At 33.1% G+C, this 22,196-nt stretch overlaps 2 protein-coding genes across 2 annotated transcripts; both read left to right on the top strand.

Annotated features, from left to right (window-relative positions):
* The first annotated feature begins 657 nt into the window (after positions 1-657).
* LOC149902612 (uncharacterized) lies at positions 658-11,019 on the top strand. The gene is made up of 4 exons (XM_090110263.1): positions 658-691; positions 936-3,353; positions 5,597-7,987; positions 9,837-11,019. The coding sequence occupies exons 1-4, from the start codon at positions 658-660 to the stop codon at positions 10,943-10,945; spliced, it is 5,952 nt and encodes a 1,983-aa protein (XP_089966389.1). The 3' UTR covers positions 10,946-11,019.
* Positions 11,020-13,456: 2,437 nt separating this feature from the next.
* On the top strand, positions 13,457-21,284 carry LOC149902611 (trypsin-4-like). The gene is made up of 6 exons (XM_090110262.1): positions 13,457-13,667; positions 13,870-13,899; positions 14,270-14,417; positions 19,401-19,653; positions 20,526-20,681; positions 21,108-21,284. Exons 1-6 carry the CDS (start codon positions 13,457-13,459, stop codon positions 21,282-21,284), a joined length of 975 nt encoding a protein of 324 aa, XP_089966388.1.
* Positions 21,285-22,196: the final 912 nt, after the last annotated feature.

Genomic DNA, 22,196 nt, shown 5'->3' with positions numbered 1-22,196 from the left:
TATCACAAATGGACACATCAGCACAAGGTAACTGGAGAGAGTCAGGCGCATTAGCTAATTGCATAGCTCACGCAAGGAAACAATGATTATCCGTATGTACTTACGATTGTAGCGAGTTTCATCAGTTGTTCAGATTATTACTTAAATTATATTTTCATGCGATACAGGGTGCGTTCATTGGATTGTGTAAAAAGAGAGTCCGTGCCTGTAAGTATGAATATACATTTTAGGGTCAAGATTATTGGTTGCTTCTTCTACCTGTTTATATAGTAAAAGTAGTTATACATAGGTTAAAAAATTTATAAATCATTTTTTTAAACTTTTCTAATTTATAAAAAATTAAGATCTTACAATTATTATTATCATTACCATTCCAATGTTTTTTTAATGTCAACATCATTTAGAGATTAATATTATTGAATATTTGGTCAAAAATGTTAGCCTCTACCCACATTACGTTCATACATTATTCAGAAGTATACAAATAATTAATTTGTAACACTTATATTTTTTATCAGCCTGTAGATAAAGAGGCTATAATTCAATATTGTAAATCGATTCCTACATGATATTCATCCTCGATAATCATTATTACGTTTCCGCTGAAACATTGGTCTGAAGCAAAACATTTGCTTAGTAGATATTAATTCCGTCAAGATGGCGCACTGCTATGTGACGAACATAATTTGGTGTAAGTAGTAGGCTTAGTGATCATATTTACTTAGTTAGAGTCAAAAATAAATATACTAGACGATATTGCGTAAAAGCAAGATTTTTATAGACAATTCAAAACATTTTACAGTTGGTTTTCTTTTTTCTGTAATCACTTCCCTTGCTTTGTTTATTTTTATTTATCTCAGCACTTCTCATTTTCGTAACAATTCATGGATAAATACCATTATAAAAAAAATATTTACAAGAAATACTCTTTCCAGGTATTTGCATAATAATTGCAATCCAAGTACCACATTCACTGAGTACCAGGATTCCTCGTCAATCTTGCATATGTAACAAGATTTACCAACCAATATGTGGCTCGGATAATCAAACCTATGGTAACGAGTGCCTTCTAAAGTGTGCTAATGATGAAAGCAAAGAAGAAAACCCCATCATCGGTGCTTACCCTGGAGAATGTAAGGAAGAAGATTCGTGCGCTTGTTCCGAAGACTCCAAACCAGTGTGTGGATCTGACAAGACTACATACAGCAACGAATGTTTTCTTAAATGTGCTAGTGATAAAAACAAAGATGAAGAGGCTCCAATTACTATGGAGTATGAAGGAGAATGTAAAAAAGAAGAGGATCCGTGCGTTTGTACAAAAATTTATTTACCAGTTTGCGGTTCGGATAATACCACCTACAATAATGAGTGTCTGCTGAAATGTGCAAGCAATGAAAACGTTAAGAATGGTAAATCTGATATAACCTTAGCCTATCAAGGACAGTGTAAGGAAAAAGAAGAGGATTCATGCGTATGTCCTTTCATTTATCAAAGAGTGTGTGGCACTGATAAGACGACGTATAACAATAAATGTCTCCTCAAATGTGTTAGTAATAAAAATATTAAAAATGGAAAACCTCCGATTACAATAGATTACGATGGGCCGTGTAAAGAAGAAAATAAAGATAACGATCAAGATTCCTGTATTTGCTCTTTCATCAACCAACCTGTGTGCGGTTCGGACAAGGTCACATACAACAATGAATGCCTGCTAAAATGTGCAAATGATGTAAATATTAAAAATGAACAACCTCCCATTACTACAGCTTATGAAGGGCAGTGTAAAGAAAAAGAAGAAAACCAAGATTCCTGTATATGTCCATTCATTTACCAACCAATCTGTGGTTCAGATATGGTAACATACAGTAACGAGTGTCTGTTAAAATGTGCGAGTAATATAAATATTAAAAATGGAAAATCTCCTATTTCTATGTCATATGAAGGAAAATGTAACTCGATTGATGCTGATCCAGCTAAACAGAAAAATGAATCGTGTGTGTGTCCAATGATTTACGAACCGGTGTGTGGCACAAATCAGAAAACATATACAAATGAGTGTTTCCTGCGATGTGATAGCTATAACAATACCAAATTCGACAAGCTTCCAATCTTTGTAGATTATGAAGGAAAATGTAAAGAGCAAAGACCATGTGCTTGCGCGAAAGTATATCAACCAGTTTGTGGCATTGACGGCGTGACTTATGGAAACGAATGTGAATTAAACTGCAAGAATTTCGAATTGGAACAATATGGTCGAAGACCTGTAACAATTGTAAATAAAGGAAGATGTCCAGAAAGTTGTATTTGCGTTAACATTTACGAGCCAATATGTGGCACTGACGGCAACACATACCCTAATAAATGTGAGCTATCATGCAAAAATAAAAAGATGGAAAACAAAGATTCGTATATCAAAATTGCATATCCTGGGATATGCAATAAGGCGTGTAACTGTACATCTGAAAAAGGAGAAGTGTGTGGGAGTGATGGACAAACATACGGAAACGTTTGCGAATTAAACTGCGAAAGTGAAAAGTTGGAAGAAGTTGGCCTTTCTCCTATTACAATGTACAAAAAAGGAGCTTGCCAGTATACATGTGATTGTCCCTACGTAGTACAACCCATATGTGGCAGCAATCAGAAATCATATAAGAACCATTGCATCCTCGACTGTGTAAATAAAAATGTTATACGTCCCTATGAACGCGTACAAACGTATCCCGGATATGAATATAATAATAATGAAATTAAAAATTATAATGGATATAACCTACCATATAACTATGGAAATTATGATTATAACAATGGATATGATTACAACACGATCAGTCCAAATTATTTCAATCCTTATGACAATTATGCATACGGAGGCTATCCACAGAATAGATACAAACGAAATTTGAACGATGAAAGTAATAAATATTCAGAAAATAATGCCATAAGTAATTATAGAAGTGAAGAGCGTAGAAAATACGAACAAGGGGGAAATTACGACAACAATAACAATCAGCAGGGTAACTATAAATCAGGAGAGAATCTTCCAATTACAGTCCAATATGTCGGGTTCTGTCGGGACTGCTACTGTTTCGAGGTTTATAATCCAGTTTGTGGAAGCGACGGTAGGACTTACGAAAACGAGTGCGAACTAAATTGTAAGAACAATAAATTGAAAACGCTAGGTGAAAAGCTAATATACGTGGTGTATCCAGGCAAGTGTGGTTTCTGCTACTGCCCTGATGTATACATTCCCGTATGTGGGAGTGATGGTAAAACTTACACAAACACTTGCGTATTGGAATGCGAGAATAAAACTCCAAGAAATAAAAGAGTAGCCATAAAGTATTTAGGAGCATGCCATGAACATTAAATCAAAAATTTTAAGGTGATATTACGTAATTAAAATGTACCTAGATACTGTAGTCTGATATCATAAGTATTTCAAAATGTGCTTACCTTTTATTTATTTTGTAAAAAGCTAGGTAAGTACATTGTTTATACCAATTGCAGCTTAGGAAATTCGGACTGCTTGAAATCTGAGTCATGATTTTACTGCAGCGAGTTCTAAGTATTTGCCAAATTTAGATTAAGTAGATTAAAATTATAAATATTTTTTTAATCTGATTTAAAGTTTACGTTAGTTAAGTTGCTCTAATAAATATTAAAAAATTTATGTGTAGTTTTATTTTTTCCTTATTTACATTAAGTTCATAATGTATGGGCTAATTTTATCAATGTGAAAACGAAGTAATAAAATCATTCATAAATATTTGTTAGTCCATTTCACTATAACTGATAATACAATAATAAATGATAACCAAATTAACGCCGCGCCGGCCCATTCTAAAAATCTCTGTATTCATTTTAGTGATACCACGATACATTCGTCTATGTAACGAAATGGACACAACGGAACATCATAATTAAGAAAGTTTGTATTGTCTCGTGGTGCATAATAATATTAATTTAACTGACCAAAATATGAAAAAAGATCACGAAATAATGCTCTAACTCTATCTCTATATTCGTTTGGTCTGCATGCATCGTTATATGAGCCCAAATATTCCGAATTATCATCAATTGTTAAAAACACCTAAGATAGATAGAAAATGAAGAAAAATGAACTCAATATATAAATATAATAGGTTACATATTACAAATGTTAGATTCACAAACTTATTCAAGTGTCCTTCATAATATTGTCGAATATTAACTCTTTTACGAAAAGAATTATAAATGAAATTTGAACAGTTGTTCCTATAATTCGATTGTATTAAAAGTAAATTAAATTTAACATTCTGTTTCTTTGCATTCTCATGATAATTTAAATTAAATCTATAGGTACTAGGTATATTATAAATCTGAAGAGTTTGTTTGTTTGAACGCGCTAATCTCGGGAACTACTGGTTCGATTTGAAAAATTCTTTCGGTGTTAGATAGTCATTCATCGAGGAAGGCTATAGGCTATATATCATCTCGCTAAGACCAACAGGAGCGGAGCACTGTGGGTAAAACCGCTGAGCACAGCTAGTCGATCATAATCAAACATAATATTTAAATACTTATACATAATTTATCTTTCAAGTAAGTATTCCCAGAACTTTAACATTTGAAAAAATTGGTTGTCTGTAAAGTTGGTTTACTGACAATATTACTATCGTCAGTACCGCTTCGCTAATGTGAACATTTTGTCTATGAAAACATAATCTTAAACGATAGGTCACGTGCTGGTATCAAAGTTGGGCGGGTAGCTTGTTAGGGGTGTACACATAGAGTTTTAAGAATTCATCTATTTGAAAAAAAACTGCGTCTGGAGTTTTATAAGTATTTTTACGTACTCAGCGTATGCAAAAATATAACCTCCTTTGAGCTTAGTATACCAACAGTGTCACATCCCTGTATAAGCTTTTCTATAATGAGAAATATTCCAGACTACTATTAAATACATCCTCTAGTACAAAAGGATGCAATTTATTGGTTTGATAAGTCCAAATTTTGCAAACAAACGTGCACACTTTACAAGAGTCTATATATTATTTACGCTTCGCATTTGCCATAGTAGCCATTGACTAAACAATTGTCAGGCCACATATATAAACGACTTCATTAATTTTATTTGGCAAGCGCATATTCATTTTCATGGCGAGTAGTACTGCCATAAAATGATGAACCATCTTTGTAAGTTTTACATATTTTTTGTTAATAAAAATTACTTATAATTTATACAATATAATAAGTATTAGCTTTTAGTAGTATCTAACAATTTATATACGTTAATCTCAATAGCTATGCAGATGTTTCAAGGTTATATAAAATTACTATTTTGTATCGAAAATTGTTTCCTTCTTAAACACATTTTAATTTTTTATTTTATACATAATCATTGATTAAGAATCATTATTGAATAACTTCTTAATATTTTGAAGTGTTTCAATAATTTTTATGGGACATAACTTAACTATTATGTTATCGTGGTGTATTTTAATGGTTACTAAAATAATAAACTAGCAAAGGAACTTGTTTTTTTTTTTAATTTTATTTCAATATTTATGAGTCATATTTTATTTACAATCAGTAATTAATATTTATTGTTTTTCAGGTATATTCGCTATAATTATTATAGTCCAAACATCACAATGTTACACAAAGAAACCACAAAATTCTTGTACATGCACACGAGAATATCAACCAGTATGTGGATCAAATAATGTAACCTACAGCAACGAATGTGGACTCGAATGTGAAAATACACAAAAGGGAAACAAACAAATCACAGTCGCGTATGATGGGCCATGTCGCAAACATTGTTCTTGTCCAGAAGATGATTATATTCCGGTGTGTGGCAGCGATTTTCTAACATATTTCAGTGAGTGTCATTTGGAATGCGAAAATAAACAACGAAAAGAATCGAGATATCCCCTTTTTGTAGTGAAATACGATGAGTGTGATGACGAATGTAACTGTCCACAAAATTATAGGCCAGTGGTAGGTGACGATGGGAAAAAATACAGCAATCAATGTGCTCTCGATTGTGAACTTGAAAGAAAAAGGAAAGCTTCCTCCCCCGTAAAGTGTATTTGTTCTGATACGTATAATCCAATATGCGGAAGTGATGGAGTAACTTATGAGAATGTCTGCAAGTTTGGCTGTCAAAACAGAGGATTGCAGAGGAAGGGCAAAGAGCCAATAACAAAAGCAAATGATGGTAAATGTGAAGAACTTTGTTTGTGTTCTTCGGATTATCAACCAGTTTGTGGATCAAATAATGAAACCTACGGCAACAAATGTGAACTTGATTGTGAAAATAAACAGAATATAAAGAAAATCTCAGTAGCGTATGACGGTCCATGCTATGAAAAATGTAATTGTAAAAATGTAATATATAAACCGATATGTGGAAATGATGGGAAAACGTATGATAATGCGTGTACATTTGACTGTAAAAACAAAGAGCTAAAACAAAACGGTAAGGATCCTATTGAAAAGTTTAGCGACGGTGAATGTTCTGAAGGTTGCCTTTGCCCTTTCAATTATAACCCTATATGTGGTAGTGATGGAAAAACTTACAGTAATCAATGTGCTCTTGATTGCAAAAATAAAGAAAATAAAAAGAAAAATAATCCAATAGTTAATAAAGTAAGTGATGGTAAATGTGAAGAACTTTGTTTGTGTCCTTCGGATTATCAACCAGTTTGTGGATCAAATAATGTAACCTACGGCAACAAATGTGAACTTGATTGTGAAAATAAACAGAATATAAAGAAAATCTCAGTAGCGTATGACGGTCCATGCTATGAAAAATGTAATTGTAAAAATGTAATATATAAACCGATATGTGGAAATGATGGGGAAACGTATGATAATGCGTGTACATTTGACTGTAAAAACAAAGAGCTAAAACAAAACGGTAAGGATCCTATTGAAAAGTTTAGCGACGGTGAATGTTCTGAAGGTTGCCTTTGCCCTTTCAATTATAACCCTATATGTGGTAGTGATGGAAAAACTTACAGTAATCAATGTGCTCTTGATTGCAAAAATAAAGAAAATAAAAAGAAAAATAATCCAATAGTTAATAAAGTAAGTGATGGTAAATGTAGTGAACCTTGTGTTTGTACACTCAACTACCAGCCCGTATGCGGAGACGATGGAAACACTTATGGCAACGAATGTGCTTTGGATTGCAAAAACAAGGATCGCAAACGTAGAGGTCTACAACTAATAAAAAAAATAAGAGATGGCGAATGTACAGATGGATGTGATTGTCTTGCTGTATTTCAGGAAGTATGTGGCAGCGATGGACAAACATATTCAAACGAATGCAAATTATCATGCGAAAGTCAACGTCTAGAACGAATTGGGCTGTCCCCTCTCACAGTGGCGGATAATAATGCCTGCAATAATTCATGCAACTGCTACACATCGGTTATCCCCGTGTGCGGTTCTGACAACAAATCTTATAAAAATCCTTGTATATTAGAATGCGCCAGTCGCTCGAAACAATTCTCTATCACAGTACAGCACACGGGAGCTTGTCGCAAATGTGACTGTTCAAAGAATGGTTATGAACCTGTATGTGGCAGCGATGGGAACACCTACGACAATGAATGCAAATTCAATTGCGAAAAGGACAGAGTACAAAAACTAGGAACGAAACTCTCTATAGTTAATAAAGGCGATTGTGGTGGATGCGTTTGTTCTAAGATATATGAACCGATATGTGGCAGCGATGGAAATACATATGGAAATGAGTGTGTGTTTAATTGTGAAAATAGAATCCGAAAAAAAGACAAAAGGTCTCTTCTGGAAATCAGTAGTAGAGGCCAATGTGGTTTCTTCAACTACTACAACTGCAAGGCTTGTCCGCTGCTGTACCGCCCTGTTTGTGGTGACGATGGCAACACCTACTGGAATGTATGCTACTTACTCTGCAGGAGCATGGCCAACGCTATGAAAGCTCTTCCTGCGATTAACCTCTGCAAAAATGGACCTTGTTAGAACAACGTTTAACTTGTTACATTAATTTAATCGAAGTTTAAAATTATTATGTATTTCGGTCGATGTTGTTAAAATTAATAGTAATTAACATGTAATGACTTTATTTGATCACGATCGGTGTTAAAATGGAATGCATATTTGTTGTTTTTGCACGAAAATTGTAACCTTAAGATCGGAATTTCTAATAATTAATTACATTGTTAGACTTTACAAATAAACTATGATACGAACATGTTCTTTTTTCTTTTTAACTACGAATGAAGGTTGCTAATATACATATTATAATGTTTTTGTTTACATGTTAATGTTATGTTTTTATATGACGTTAAGTAATAAAAACTTATAATTGGATTTAAACCTCATTTAGTTATAAATTCCGGTACAAATTTTAAAATAAATAATTTATTACATTCTTTCTTATTCGTCTATTAATTATTTTAAATAATTCATTGGATTCTTCCCAAAAAACAAATTAGTTTTCATAATTATTAAACAAAAATTGGGCTTCGCTAAAAATCCAATAGCCTACAAACGATGCCCTACAAACTATTTTCTAACAAACTATTTTTTAAGCCCTTTGAGAGTCATTCCAGTCGGCCGCAGGGAAAAAATGCAATGCAGGGAATAGGGCACTAGAGGAAATTACTTCACGATTGGCCCAACCGTAAAACCCATAATATATGAAAAACCTTTAAATAAAAAACGCCTGTCAATTTTTTTAGGCAATATCGCCTGTTGTTAATAGAGTTGCAATGTAAAAGGGGCAAAATTTTATTTCACATTTCAGATTCATATTTTATTTCATATCATTTATTTGAATATCCATATTTTTAATTCGACTTATAGTTACGTTATCTCTTTGATACAAAGGATTACTTAACAAACAAAAATTATAATAATGACTTGGGTACATGCATAGTATGATCTCATATATTCGTTTAGTTACGTTTCTGAACACTTGTGCAAACTTCAAGAAATAAAAAAAAACGAATAAGCAATTCTTTGTCATCAATTTCAAAGAATGCTCGTATATCAATATTCAAAATATCATTATAGTGTTCACTGTTCACATTCGATAAAATAAAATTGGGCTAACTAATTATAATAAAAGAAAGTGTTCAAAAATTCGCGAATATGAGCACTGACAAGGTTATCGACACTATAATGGTAATTTTGAAAAATAATTACGTTATTTACATATTTTATAGGTACATTATGTTATTGTCTGTCTGTTTGAACAATATTTAACACAAACTGTTATTATAATTATATTTTTAGGGATTATTAAATATTAACGGGTTAGTGGGATATTTAAAAATTTTAATTTTATATAGGTACCTATTATAATAAAACCCGGCGTTTTTCCCTTTAATAAAACTCACTTTTACATGCTTTTACACATATTTTAATAGGTACATGTAGATCTCTATTATTATGTATGCTTATTACATAATATATTATGTACATTGTACAGGGATGGTCCTATTAGTGTTAGGAAATAGGTAAGTACATAATATATCAATTATTAAACCTTAAACTAAAATACTTTGCAAACGATTCAATATGAATAACATATTGTATAACGTTAGTATCATTTTAACATAATTACTATCGATGACATTATTACAGCTCATTAAAAACAATTGTCTGCGATAGTAATGTATAAAACAACTTGACGATGAAATAAAAATATATAATAAGTGATCAAGCGGGAAAATGAGAGAAAAAAGCTGTAAGTCATTAGGTTGATTTTATAATATGTTGTGATTAAATAATCACCCATTTCTTTTAAAAATATGCAGTGAATCACTACATTTAGTCGATTTTCATTTTATGATTTTCAGATGTATTGGTCTTGCTGCTACAGAGTGCATTGATTGCTGCTAATTCATACGTTCAACAATCTGTTGTTGAAGCTCCACCAATATGCCCATGCGAATATAAATACAACCCAGTCTGCGGCTCTGACGGCATCACGTACATGAACGATTGTGTCCTCCAATGTGCCAGTAATCAAAATCCATCCATAAACAAAATAGGAGACGGTGAATGCGAGTCTTGCATCTGTCAGAATGTTAACTTACCGGTATGTTCTCTGGGAGGTCTGACGTTTCCCAACGAATGTGAGCTAGCCTGTGAAAACAAAAAGCGTATAAATGCCAAACAACCAATCATATATCTTGCGTACAGAGCCGCTTGTGTTGGACCTTCAACTGGATGCACAGAACTAGCTTCTCCAGTTTGCGGGACAGATAATATTTTGTATAGAAGCAAATGTGTCCTTGATGTCACTAGCAGCTACCTCATTAACCAAGGTAATCAACCCATTGAAGTTAAAAACAATGGCGCTTGTTTAGATGGATGTCTTTGTCCGCAAGATACCCAACCAGTTTGCGGCAGTAATGGTTGTATCTACAACAATCCGTGTTATGTCGCATGCCAGAATAGAAGGAACTCTTGTTCCAAGTATCCTTTCATAGATATCGCCGACGATAGCGTGTGTTATTCGTGTCACTGCGAACCAGAACAAAACCCTGTTTGTGGTACAGATGGTAGGACCTATGACAATCCATGTGAGCTTAACTGTGAAGCTAAGAGGCCAGGAAGTTCGCATCTAACAATAGCTAGTTATGGAAAATGTTCCGGTTGTTACTGCACACAAGAGAATATACCCGTGTGTGGTAGTGACCAGAAGACTTACACAAACGAGTGTCATTTAAGATGCGCAAATTCTGCTGATGGTGGTACTAGAAGTGTGTATTATTATGGGGAGTGCCAGCCTCGAGGATGTAGTTGTTATACCTGTCCACCGGAATATCAGCCAATGTGTGGTACTGATGGCAGAACTTATTGGAACCTGTGCTGGTTGAACTGCAATGCTGGCTGTTTATCGCGAGAGAAAAATTCGTCACAATCGTTGTTCCTCAAGAAGAGGGGTGCTTGTGAATTGTAAATCAATGCATTTTTTACACAGATGAATGAGTTGAATTGTGTATGTTTAATTGAAATGAACAAATTTTAAATATATTATGATATAATCATGAAACAGTGTAGACCGTATATTATTTTTATGTATGAATATTTTTTTCCTGTTACATGAAAAGCGTAACGGCGATAAAGAAGATAAAGATGAAAGTATGACTTACGGGTTGTTCAAGATCATGACGCAGTAAAAATATTCCGCTTATAGTAATATCGCCACCACCCACCGTGCGTAAGTTATCGAAATCTATAGTTTATGAAGGATTTCTTAAATATATCTCATTGACCAATAAAAAATATATAGATATTATAATGTTCCTCTATCATCAAGTCAAGTCACTTCTTTAATAATAATTGATACCAGGTAACAACCTGGTATCAATTGAATCTATGATACTTTTAAAATAGGAAAGTTATAACTAAGAAAATTAGTAAATTATGCATATTGCACGCCTCATAAGCGAAGCGTTGAGGTGGGTACTACTGTCACTTCGCGCAAAACATCTGATTTTTCAAACTTAAAATGTCTTTATGTATCATACATTGCACTTGTAAGATAATACATACACACACATATTAAGAAACACACTATTTTTAACATTCATGATATTTTTGATGTCATTTTTGTTATTTAAACTAGTTAAAAAACAGTTTAAAAAAGTTCTGTCTTGGACGTCCGTGTGTCTGTATGTGCGGAGGATTTTCTTGTTAACACGATAGCGACCGAAATACTTTACTAATCAAGTCTTTTTTTTTCTCTTACGCTTGAGTATGCTCAGGAATAGAACCCTTTCATTTTTCAGGGTCTGATTCGATGTGGTTTAATTGTTATTAAATAAACAAAAATAATAATTAATAAATAATTATTAAAAAAAAATTATGAGGCGTGCACTTTTGGATTTTCCAAATTATTTTTTTATATATTATTTAGTAAACAAAAAAACATGTACCGCGTCCCATTTTCAACTAAAAGACGCGTGGCCTCTTATTACAGCGAGCTATAAAATGTAAGTAAAATAGAAGCTAACCTGAGCTTACAGGAAGCTTACAAAGAGCTTAGCAGCCACTTGCGCTCGTAGTGGCCGTAGTTAGCGCCTTTGTCGCGAGCAAAGTACGGTGTCGTTTAACGAGTCTGCTGTATCATTTTATCGCCAGAGGACTTTTTATGACATAGATAGATTTTATGTTTAATGTATAACGATTATGGTCTACAATAGTAACCGTTAAGTTCCAACCAAGAATCCGGTCCAAGAAGGAGAAATTTTATTTGGTTGTACTTGTATTTAAATGAGAATAAGATCAATAAATAACAATATTCTGCTTGCAAACATAATATTATTATGTTCGAAAGAAGAAGAAGAAATTTCTTGCAATCGTTGTTCGAACATTTATTTTTATAATAAGAAATATGGATTCTTTGAAAAACGCCTACTTACTTACATATTTTTAACCAATATATTATTTTCAATAAATAAAATAAATTCGAAGTCGGGTATTGTCTAATTGTCGTTCATGGAAAACCTTTCTTGGAATTAATTGTCAAAGTCGTCTTCTCATTGAATTAACTTTGTAAAAGACTTCAAATTTTGTTGTAATTGAATACAATTGAGAGACACACAATAATCGTACATTATTATTAATTGTAAAAACATAAAGATATCTACTATCTTTAACACAATTTTCAGGACAATATTTAGAGCAATAAAAGAAACAGACCATTTAAGTGAAGGTAAACCATTAAATTTCGATAAATTATACAATGAATATTTATAAAGGCCTTTCATAGATAAGAGCCCAAACAAAGACGCTTTCAATAACGGTAACACAATAAAATTGCTAAGTGAATAATTCGAATTTCAACAAAAGTTATACACAAACTCGCCTTGGCCATTTTCTAACCGAGCTTGGATCCGAAACTTGCTCGAATGAAACAAATTTAATTACAGATTGGCGCGCGAATTCCTACTACCTGAAACTTGTTAATTAGATTTAAAAGCGGATTTTCTAAGTTTAAAAATGTCCGAAACAACTCCTTGGGCCATGAAAACTTCGCACTTCATTTTCAGTTCATGACTACGACTACTTTAAGACTGAAATCTTAAGAAACAATTTCAACTTTAACACGAACTAAAAATTAGCGCCTATTCAAAAAAGAATATAGGAGACATTGACGTAATTGCTATTAAATTTGGTAGGCGCTCTTAATTGGATATTCGTGCGTAAGCGTATTCAATAAAACACGATTATAAAATACAAATTGATATTAAAGAAACGCAATTTCACGGCTATTTCGTTTTACGTTTACAAAAGACGTAAATACGTTTACCACGTGGACTGAATCACGTTTTATACCACAAGGGCAAGTTAATCTTGGAGTCTTAAATTGTGACTGAAATTAGTAAAACATAAATAATTTGATGATATTATATGTTCTAAATGAATTGATAATGTGTAATTTTTAACATGTGTACAATTTAGAACAATGTTCAAAATAGCTATAGTATTACGGTTGACTTCACTCGTGTTTGGCGCAAACTTAGATACAGGGTTCCTTCAAACTGTTATAGTGGACTATTCCGAGTTGGCGACTGAAGCCGAAGTTAACAAAAACAATATTTTAGAGTTTCTGAATAAGACTCAAGTTCAGCAACGATATAGAATAAAGTACGAAACTTTACTGGATAAACTCACGGGTAAGAATTTTTCTTTCTTTCATAAATTTCACTGAGATCCCTTTTTTATCATTAAAACAAACATTTAGTAAACATTTAAATAATATAAAGATTCGTTGGATTTGAGTTTTCGTGTGATTTAATAATATGGGAAGTAACAAATAAATATATATATTCGCAGGAAGAGAGGAAAAATCTTTATTACGAATTAAATTGTTTCCAGGTAATCCCAGCGTGAATAATAATCGAAGAGGTACGTATGACCTTTTTAAATTTCCAATATAATATTATATTGATTGTTTTGCTCTATACTTACTACTATTTTAATGAATGTTCTTGAAATTCATATAAGCAAAATTACATAGCCAAGTGGCCAAGTTATATCCGACCTTTTCATTCTACAGACCTGCTTTTAACTACACAATAATCTGTTACTAGTTCTTTCCAACGAGTATAATCACAATAGGCAACCCAGAATGTTTATATTTTTATTATCAATAATGTATTTACTAATATTACATCAATATATTATTATATCACAAACACAAAACATACCTTAATAGACAACCACTTAAAAAAGAGCTCTACTTGCTCTATAGAAATTAATCGATCATACTCATCAGGGTCAACCAGACGGATTGTCTCTGGCAAGAACACCTCCATAGCAGCTGTTCCGTGGCAGGTGTCTATACGAGAGAAGACATACACCATCTGCGGTGGATCGGTTGTGACTGAATACTGGATACTGACCGCTGCGCATTGCTTGCTGAGGTAAAAGTGGTATATGATACCTATTTGTAACTTTTCTTAAGGGCAAGTTAAGTTAAGAGCTTGTAGAGTTTTGACGTGTAGAGTAAGTGCCATATCACACTAGCGGATTGCGAGCGGTTTCAAAGCGGAGCGGGTGCGCAACGAATACGTTGCGGGCGCGCAACGAACACGCCGCGGTTGCGCAGCGAATTCGTTGCGGACGCGTCATTTTGTATACTCTCGCACAAAAGCCAGCCCTTCCGCCTTGCCTAACTTCCATTCAATATTTCCATCGTTTCTGTAGCACTCAATTTTTTTAACCGTACTGTGGAAATGCACTTACTTAACAGTTAACTAAAGATGTAATAACAACTGGAGTTGTTAAAAAAAGGTGCTATAAAATTGAATTACTAGGACTTTTAGAATGTACCATACATTCCAAAAGTATGTAACGACTGACCAGTATAATCTCTCCCATAGCAACGTATGTTATAAAGAGATTTTGTGAACCTAATTATGAGCAAAGTGATAGTGAGTTGCTGGTTGCTTGATAAAATTTTCTATTCACTGCTATTTATCTAATAATAAGATAGCCCTGTTTTAGTTAAGGAGCTTTAACATTTATTTCACTAATGAACTTTCTTAATGAGCAATTAAGTTATCTGATTGCATTTCGACCAAGATTTAATAGATAAAACAATACCCTAAACATTAACATGTTATGAAACTCGTAAAAAATAATGATCTCATAATTATTATACTATCACAAGTTATAAGTAACAACCAGCACGGATTCCATTTTGTTAATGAGTGTACATGACTGCGACGTAAACGTTGCGCATCTGCCACGCGTCCGCAACGAATTCGCTGCGCAACCGCAACGTATTCGTTGCGCACCCGCTCCGCTTTGAAACCGCTCGCAATCCGCTAGTGTGATATGTCACTAAGACACTTGACTCTACATTAGATCTGGAAAACTTTTTCAGAGCGAAAGGCCATATTCGCGTCTTTGCAAATTATAAAAAAAAAACTCTTATACACTATATACGACGAACATCTATTTATTTCGAATGAGTACATCTAGTTATTTTAATTTTATCAGTAAGTACTTTAACTTTTCTAACCATCCTTAGATCATATCTAGATAAAGAAACTAAAAATTACCTATCTGATAAAAATTGCTCAAAACTAAAAATTTTAAAAAGAACATTTACGAACCATAAACGGTGTAACACAGAATACACAAAAACGTGCCTTTAAACCCATAAGCTTAAACACTCCATTAAAATAAACATATTGTGCCGAAAGCGTAAATCCTTACCAACAAACAAGGATTTCCTCAAAATATAGAAGTTCGACAATACCCCTCGGGATGTCAAGGGTATCGCCTATATTTTCGCATAAAGGAGTAGAGTATTTGTCAGTATACAAAGCAGGAGGAATCCCTGTAGTAAACTCGAGGAAATAAAATACACGTTGCTCGCACATTTTATAAGGCGTTTCGGTTTTCATAGATATTGGCGATGTTGATGGTCTCATATGAATTTCTGAAATATTCGACGATCGTGTACTAGATTCAGTTTTTTGTTCGTGGTTTTTTCGGCTTGATATTTCATAGTAACGTTTCATGTGTAAAAAACTTTCTCTATGAAGCGCAAAAAGATAGTGAGGTAAAGAAAATATTATATTCTGAAATAACACCTTTCAAAATATGTGGAGTGATGAACTCAGCCTTTACTCTATTAACTTTGAACATTATAAAGTTATCCTGAAGGTAATATAAAAGTCAGATTTATAGCTTTATATAGTTGACAAATTAGTTGCGTATTGATAATTTTAATTATTTTATTATTTTAATATCTTCTTCCAACTCTACTACATTTGACCTCACTTATGGACCAACAATTATACTTTGACCCTCCTACCTCGAATCTACTCCATCTTTTATCACAAGACACTTCATCTCATGTTTTTTAACAAAAATTCACGTAAACGACTATTCCCAAGTAATAAATAGAATAAACAAATCAACGAAACAGAAGCTAGAATAGGTACAACAGTGACAAAATTCGTTTCTACAACGCAGTAAATTGAGTAGAAAGTCCGAGGCTTTAGCGTCGCGCTTCCCGTGAATTGCAGCCTCCCACGATTTCAATTTATCCTTCGGCCCGATTGTATTTTTTCCGATGCAAAATAGCAATCACCTAGAGCAGCGGTGTTCAAACATTGTAGCGGGTATCGTAAGAAAATAATTTATTGTTGAGGATAAATAATACTTATTTGGGCTTAAGTTTTTAGTCATGGGATGTACATTGTAGAATGATTGGTCTTATTACTGTTTGCAGTTAACTATAATAAATAAACGTAACGGTTGTTTAGAATAGAAGTTTACAATAGAATATAACCTATTTATACCCAAAAATAAAAAAATAACAGCTTTATAAATCTGAAATACCTACCTATATGTGGAAAAATGCAAAACGCCCAAGTGCGAATAAAAATCGTGATTATACGTGGTCGGCATTATGTAAATGTATGTTATGCTAACGTAATAACCTGCCTAATTGTTCTAGATGTTTTATAATACAGTGCTGACATGCAAACATTTAAATAACTTGTCATAAATCCTTCCATAGCAACGTATAAGCATATGTAGCCAATAGGGAAAAGACAGTAGTTTTAATATTACATATATGCAATAAACTTATCAAGGTAATAATCATACTTTTATACCAAAATAACAATATTACATAGTACAATACAATACATAAAATCAACAATGAAAGCCTCGAATCATACTTATAAGTTGTATCACCGTGTACATTTCACAATCTCCTCCAGGGTGTTTCACACCAAACATTTGAGAAGCACTGTCCTAACAAAACAAGATGTATATTTTTCTGTTGAATGTACGCGGCGGCTCTTTACGACGGCGCCCCAGAAATTTATAGTCAGATACTTCGGAAACGACACGTTCCCAGTATTGGGCGATCCTGTCGGCGATAGGACATATTTCTCGTATTACTGACATCTATTCGGCTCACTTCGACGCCCTTCAAATTGATAGAGTTTTTATTTGCGCTCCCGTTTCATTTGGGTCCATTTATTGAATTTTGCCCGTAACTGCGTGTAATAATATTACGTCCATTTATCTTATTGACTTTTTATTTCAAGTATTTGAGATGTAGACGCTCTTTTTATGTCACTGCTTACACTGCTGTGTCTTTTACATAAAATCGATTCATAATTTTTGTATGTTATGATTATGAACGTTGGTTTAGACTCTAGCAATTTAATAACATTTAATTCGAAAAAGTAAGAACGGCTCTATGACAATCTTCGAAAACTTATCTAGGTTATGTTGTAGTACAGTGTTGGAGTAAAGTTTCTCGTAAATAGTGACCCATAATATTCAAGGCATACCGTGTCGAATGTCATTTTATGTTCAGCATTCAGCCGTTTGTAACATACCTATTCTCTATTTGTTCCAATTCCCTGTATTCATTTTTACGTTTGAGATACAAAGCGTACATATCATGTAGGTGATAATGTTAGGTGATAATACATCTATAAAATGTTGTAGCAGCTCTGTTGCCAATGTATAATATTATTCGAGATAATATCTGCATGTACATAATATAAATGCTAAAAGTAAAAGTTGCTCTATCTTCCCGCATAAATTCATTTTTTCAGCGCGTCTTTGTTCGTTGGAACAATATTAAATTTTTATCGATTTAGCTTCGAAACAGATGGAGTTTCATCAACTTACCTCTTTTTACTTCCATAAGGACAGAATTTTCAAAATCTTTAATAAGAGAAAAAGATCTTATACTATGTAGGCAAATAATCATATACAGGGTTACTTGTAAAACACCAGCAACCTCTCAGGACAAGATAGCTAACATCATAAGTAACAACATTAATTGTTCTACGACTTTTGGCATAACGCAATACATTATTTTTAAATGATTTTTTTAAAGTTTTTATTGTAATCTCCTAACATTTGTAAGTCTATGTTCTATTCATTATCGAAAGGACGACGCGACGCCCCCTTCCCCCTCTCGTTCTTGTTTACGTAATTTTTGGGATGCACGTAGAGTTTATAATATTCAAACGGAAAATTAAATGAATATTTTATATTTATTTTTGTATGAAAATAAAATCTAACAAATTATCAAAAGACGTAGAACAAATGTTGTTACTTATGATGTTAGCTATCTTGTCCTGCGAGGTTGCTGGTGCTTTACAAGTAACCCTGTATAGCAGTGCGTATTTATGGCAGTCAGTACTACTACTGAAATATGAAACTTATTATCTGCAATAGACCATACTTGAATGGACCTTCAATTCTAGACTTGCCCCAATTATATTAGTTCTGGAACGTTCTCAACTTCTTGATTGATTGAATTACAGCGTTCAATCGTACATTACACAATTTGTTATACGGAAATGTAAAATAAATTAGCATTTGTCAATTTTAATTTATCGTCCATTAATGTACAGAATTAAGAAGTGAATTAATAATGCGATTCGGGAGTTATTGTCGATTTGAAACGAATCAATTCATTCCGTAAATTTGTTTAACAAAAAGTTAACCTTCAATCGACGATTTCATTTATTATTAACGTCTAATTATGGCTGAACCATTTTCGTTTGAGCAAATGGACAAATTACTCGCTATTAATAATTCTTTATAAAAGAATATGCAAATCCAGGCTATTAGGTCTCTTTGTAGTAGCTAAATGTAATTTAAATCCTTTGAGTCTTGAAGACCCAAAATATAAATGTTCTTCATTTGGCCCTGAGATTTAGATCTAGACGTTAATTACCAAAATGTGCGTCAAAATGTTAATTATTTAAATGCCTATATAACTTGTAATCCCAATAAGTATTCTACATTCAAATTATCTAGAACTTACAATAAAAGACAAATTATAAAAACTACCGTGATCAATAAACATTATTTTTATTATTACTAAGAATAAACTTCAACTCATATTTCAGAGCGCAAGCCGCAGACCTGACAGTTCGCCTAGGCTCTTCCTGGAAGTCCCACGGCGGCGAGATGTATGACGTCAAAGAGTCCCACGTGCACCCGCGCTACGTCAGCAGCACGAAGATCAATGATGCTGGTCTGGTGAAGCTGTACACACCGCTGAGGTTCTCATCCAGGGTCCTACCGATCCGGATAGCTGTGAGAGATAGCCGGCTCCCGGCTAATCAGGTCGCAATTGTGTCGGGTTGGGGGAAATTACGGGTAAGTTCTAAATAAAGCTGTTATTGACAGTTTTCATTTATTAAAACATAATATTAAAGAAGAACTAAAGTATGTTCTAATATCTAGACAGAGTATATTGATTATATGTATCCCCTTTATATATAACCTTTTAGATATTATAGTAAATATCTAAAAGGTTTTTTTTTACCTAAAATAATGAACCTAACTAGGGTATCATTATTGAAAATTACGATCTAGCATTTTACTATAGGCTAATGAATAATAAATCTAACTTAATTTGCTAGGTATAGTATGTCTAAGAATGTGTCCAATAACTACTTATTTTAAATTTAAAATGTAAATTTGAAAATTTAAGCACCTTTTAGACTAAGACTGAAAAGGACAAAACCTTTTGAGTTAGTTTAGTGAAGTGTCAGTGTAATATAGGGAGTGCTGTTCATAAAGAACACATGAACAAAGTGTCTTCGCCTTAAATAGAGACATTAAGAAAAGTGTTATGAACTCAGTCTTTCTAAGAAAGAGCATTAACGCGGTTTTGTGGTGATTTTAAAATACGTAATCAATTAGATATTTAACAGCTTTTTTAGCAAAAGTAAGAAATAATATCGTTTTTTGTATGTTTTATAAAATATTCAAAAGCTATTTGAAATCACCATCGAATGATTTATTGTGTTAGTAGAATTCAATTCTCAATAAATAAAATAGCCAGTCACAGATCGCGTTATTAAAAATTCGACGAGGAATAAAAAAATTCTTGTTTGATATTTTTATAATGGTATTTATGAGTTACTATTTATTTATTTTCTTTCTGCTTAATAAATAGCGATTGTACATTTTCCTTTTTGACGTTACTCAATTTTATCTATTTAGTATTTTTAATTATTTGTTAGGAAGGAGGTCCCGGAGCAACCTTCTTACAATCAGCAAGTATAAAGACGATGGCCATGAAGCTGTGCCGACAGTCTGGTCTGGAGAAGAAGTCCATAGATCCTGCTAGCATGTTCTGCGCGGGATCCTTCACACAACCAGCTCCTGATGCTTGCCAGGTAAGGAAATTTAGAATATTCTAGAACTGCTGTTAGCTAGAAAGTTAGCACGGGGAATATTTATTGTAGAATACCTAACGTGAAGTAAATCGGTTCAGAAATTATTGTATTTTATATAATTAGTTAATGTTAAAGCTTTTGCAATTATTAAAGTGAAACTTTTATTACATCGTCTCAAACTTTTTGGTCTGTGTAGCGCATGTCGCGTGTATCGCGGCTGCCGAGTAGGTATACCTACTCGGCAGCCGACCGTCACGCGACATGCGCTACACAAAGCAGTGTTCGGAACCGTTCGAACAGTTTCACTTTTACCGTGGTTTCATAAAACCACACATTTTTGCAATTATTATCTTTTTTGAAACCTGCCTAACTTAAACTTATTAATAATGTACATTTTACATAGACCTAAAGAAATCTACATTATAGGGAGACAGCGGCGGCCCCATAGTATCCGAGGGGACCCTGATCGGCGTTGTATCGTGGGGACTAGGGTGTGCCCGGGGCAACTTCCCGGGCGTATACACGAGACTCGCACACCCCGTCATATGGGACTGGATTCATGGACACATTACTAAAAAACCTGACACTAATGTCACATTTTAATTAATTATATTATTGAAGTGAAACTTCTTTATCGGGGTTGGAAAAAAATTTAGTGAGTTTATCGACGTATTTCTGTCAAGTTGCAAATAGTAAATTATTTTTTGAAAAATAAAGTAATATAAAGAAGTTTCACTTCTTACGTGTGTACACTAGTACACGCACACATTCTATAAATATGTGTAAGTGTGATGTATTTATAGTCTGCACCTAAACTTAACCCCTAACTTCGGGTATGTTAAGCCTACTAAACTATAATTATTATTATTTTACTGATGTTCAAATTTAAATGTAAATTAGTTAAGTACCTAAATAGTATTTTAGTGCAATTCCATCTGTAAATAAAAAGACTGAATATAATGTAGTTCGTTTTATTTGTGCCTTTCAATTACAACAGATAAATAACAACTAAATTGTGCGCACACGTACAACAATTTTACATTTATAGACAACACATAATTATCAACAAATCAAACTTAACAATAGTGCGTGTTTAGTTTGTTCTGTCACACAGACAAAATTTTGTGTGAACAGATTATGTGCTGGCGACATGAAGTTTTAACATTACAAGTAATTATTTAAAATAAAAAACCCGACAGGGGAAAAAGTTTCGACTTTCATTTTCCTTTCCCAAAACTCTTCATCTTACTAGTTAACACATTCTGTGAATTTTCAAGAAAAAATATTAACTATATTTTGAACAATTAGTTTTCAAATAGACTCTAGAATCTAGATTCACACTTAAATTCCGATACATTGTCGGGTAAAAATTGTAACAATAAACATAATATAGTTACAAAATAACAGCCGTAGAAAGTTCTATAAACATTTAAACTTATATATACTTACAAAGTAACAAATTGAACCTACTAAGACAATTTTTTAATGTACAATATAAAGATAAAATATATAATA

The sequence above is a fragment of the Colias eurytheme genome, chromosome 15 (assembly GCF_061535395.1).
Source record: "Colias eurytheme isolate Ceu_HAF_F1 chromosome 15, ilColEury1 Martin Lab GWU primary, whole genome shotgun sequence".
Taxonomy (NCBI): Eukaryota; Metazoa; Arthropoda; class Insecta; order Lepidoptera; family Pieridae; genus Colias; species Colias eurytheme.
The sequence above is the reverse complement of the archived record's forward strand: the minus strand, read 5'-3'. Positions and strand labels throughout refer to the sequence as shown.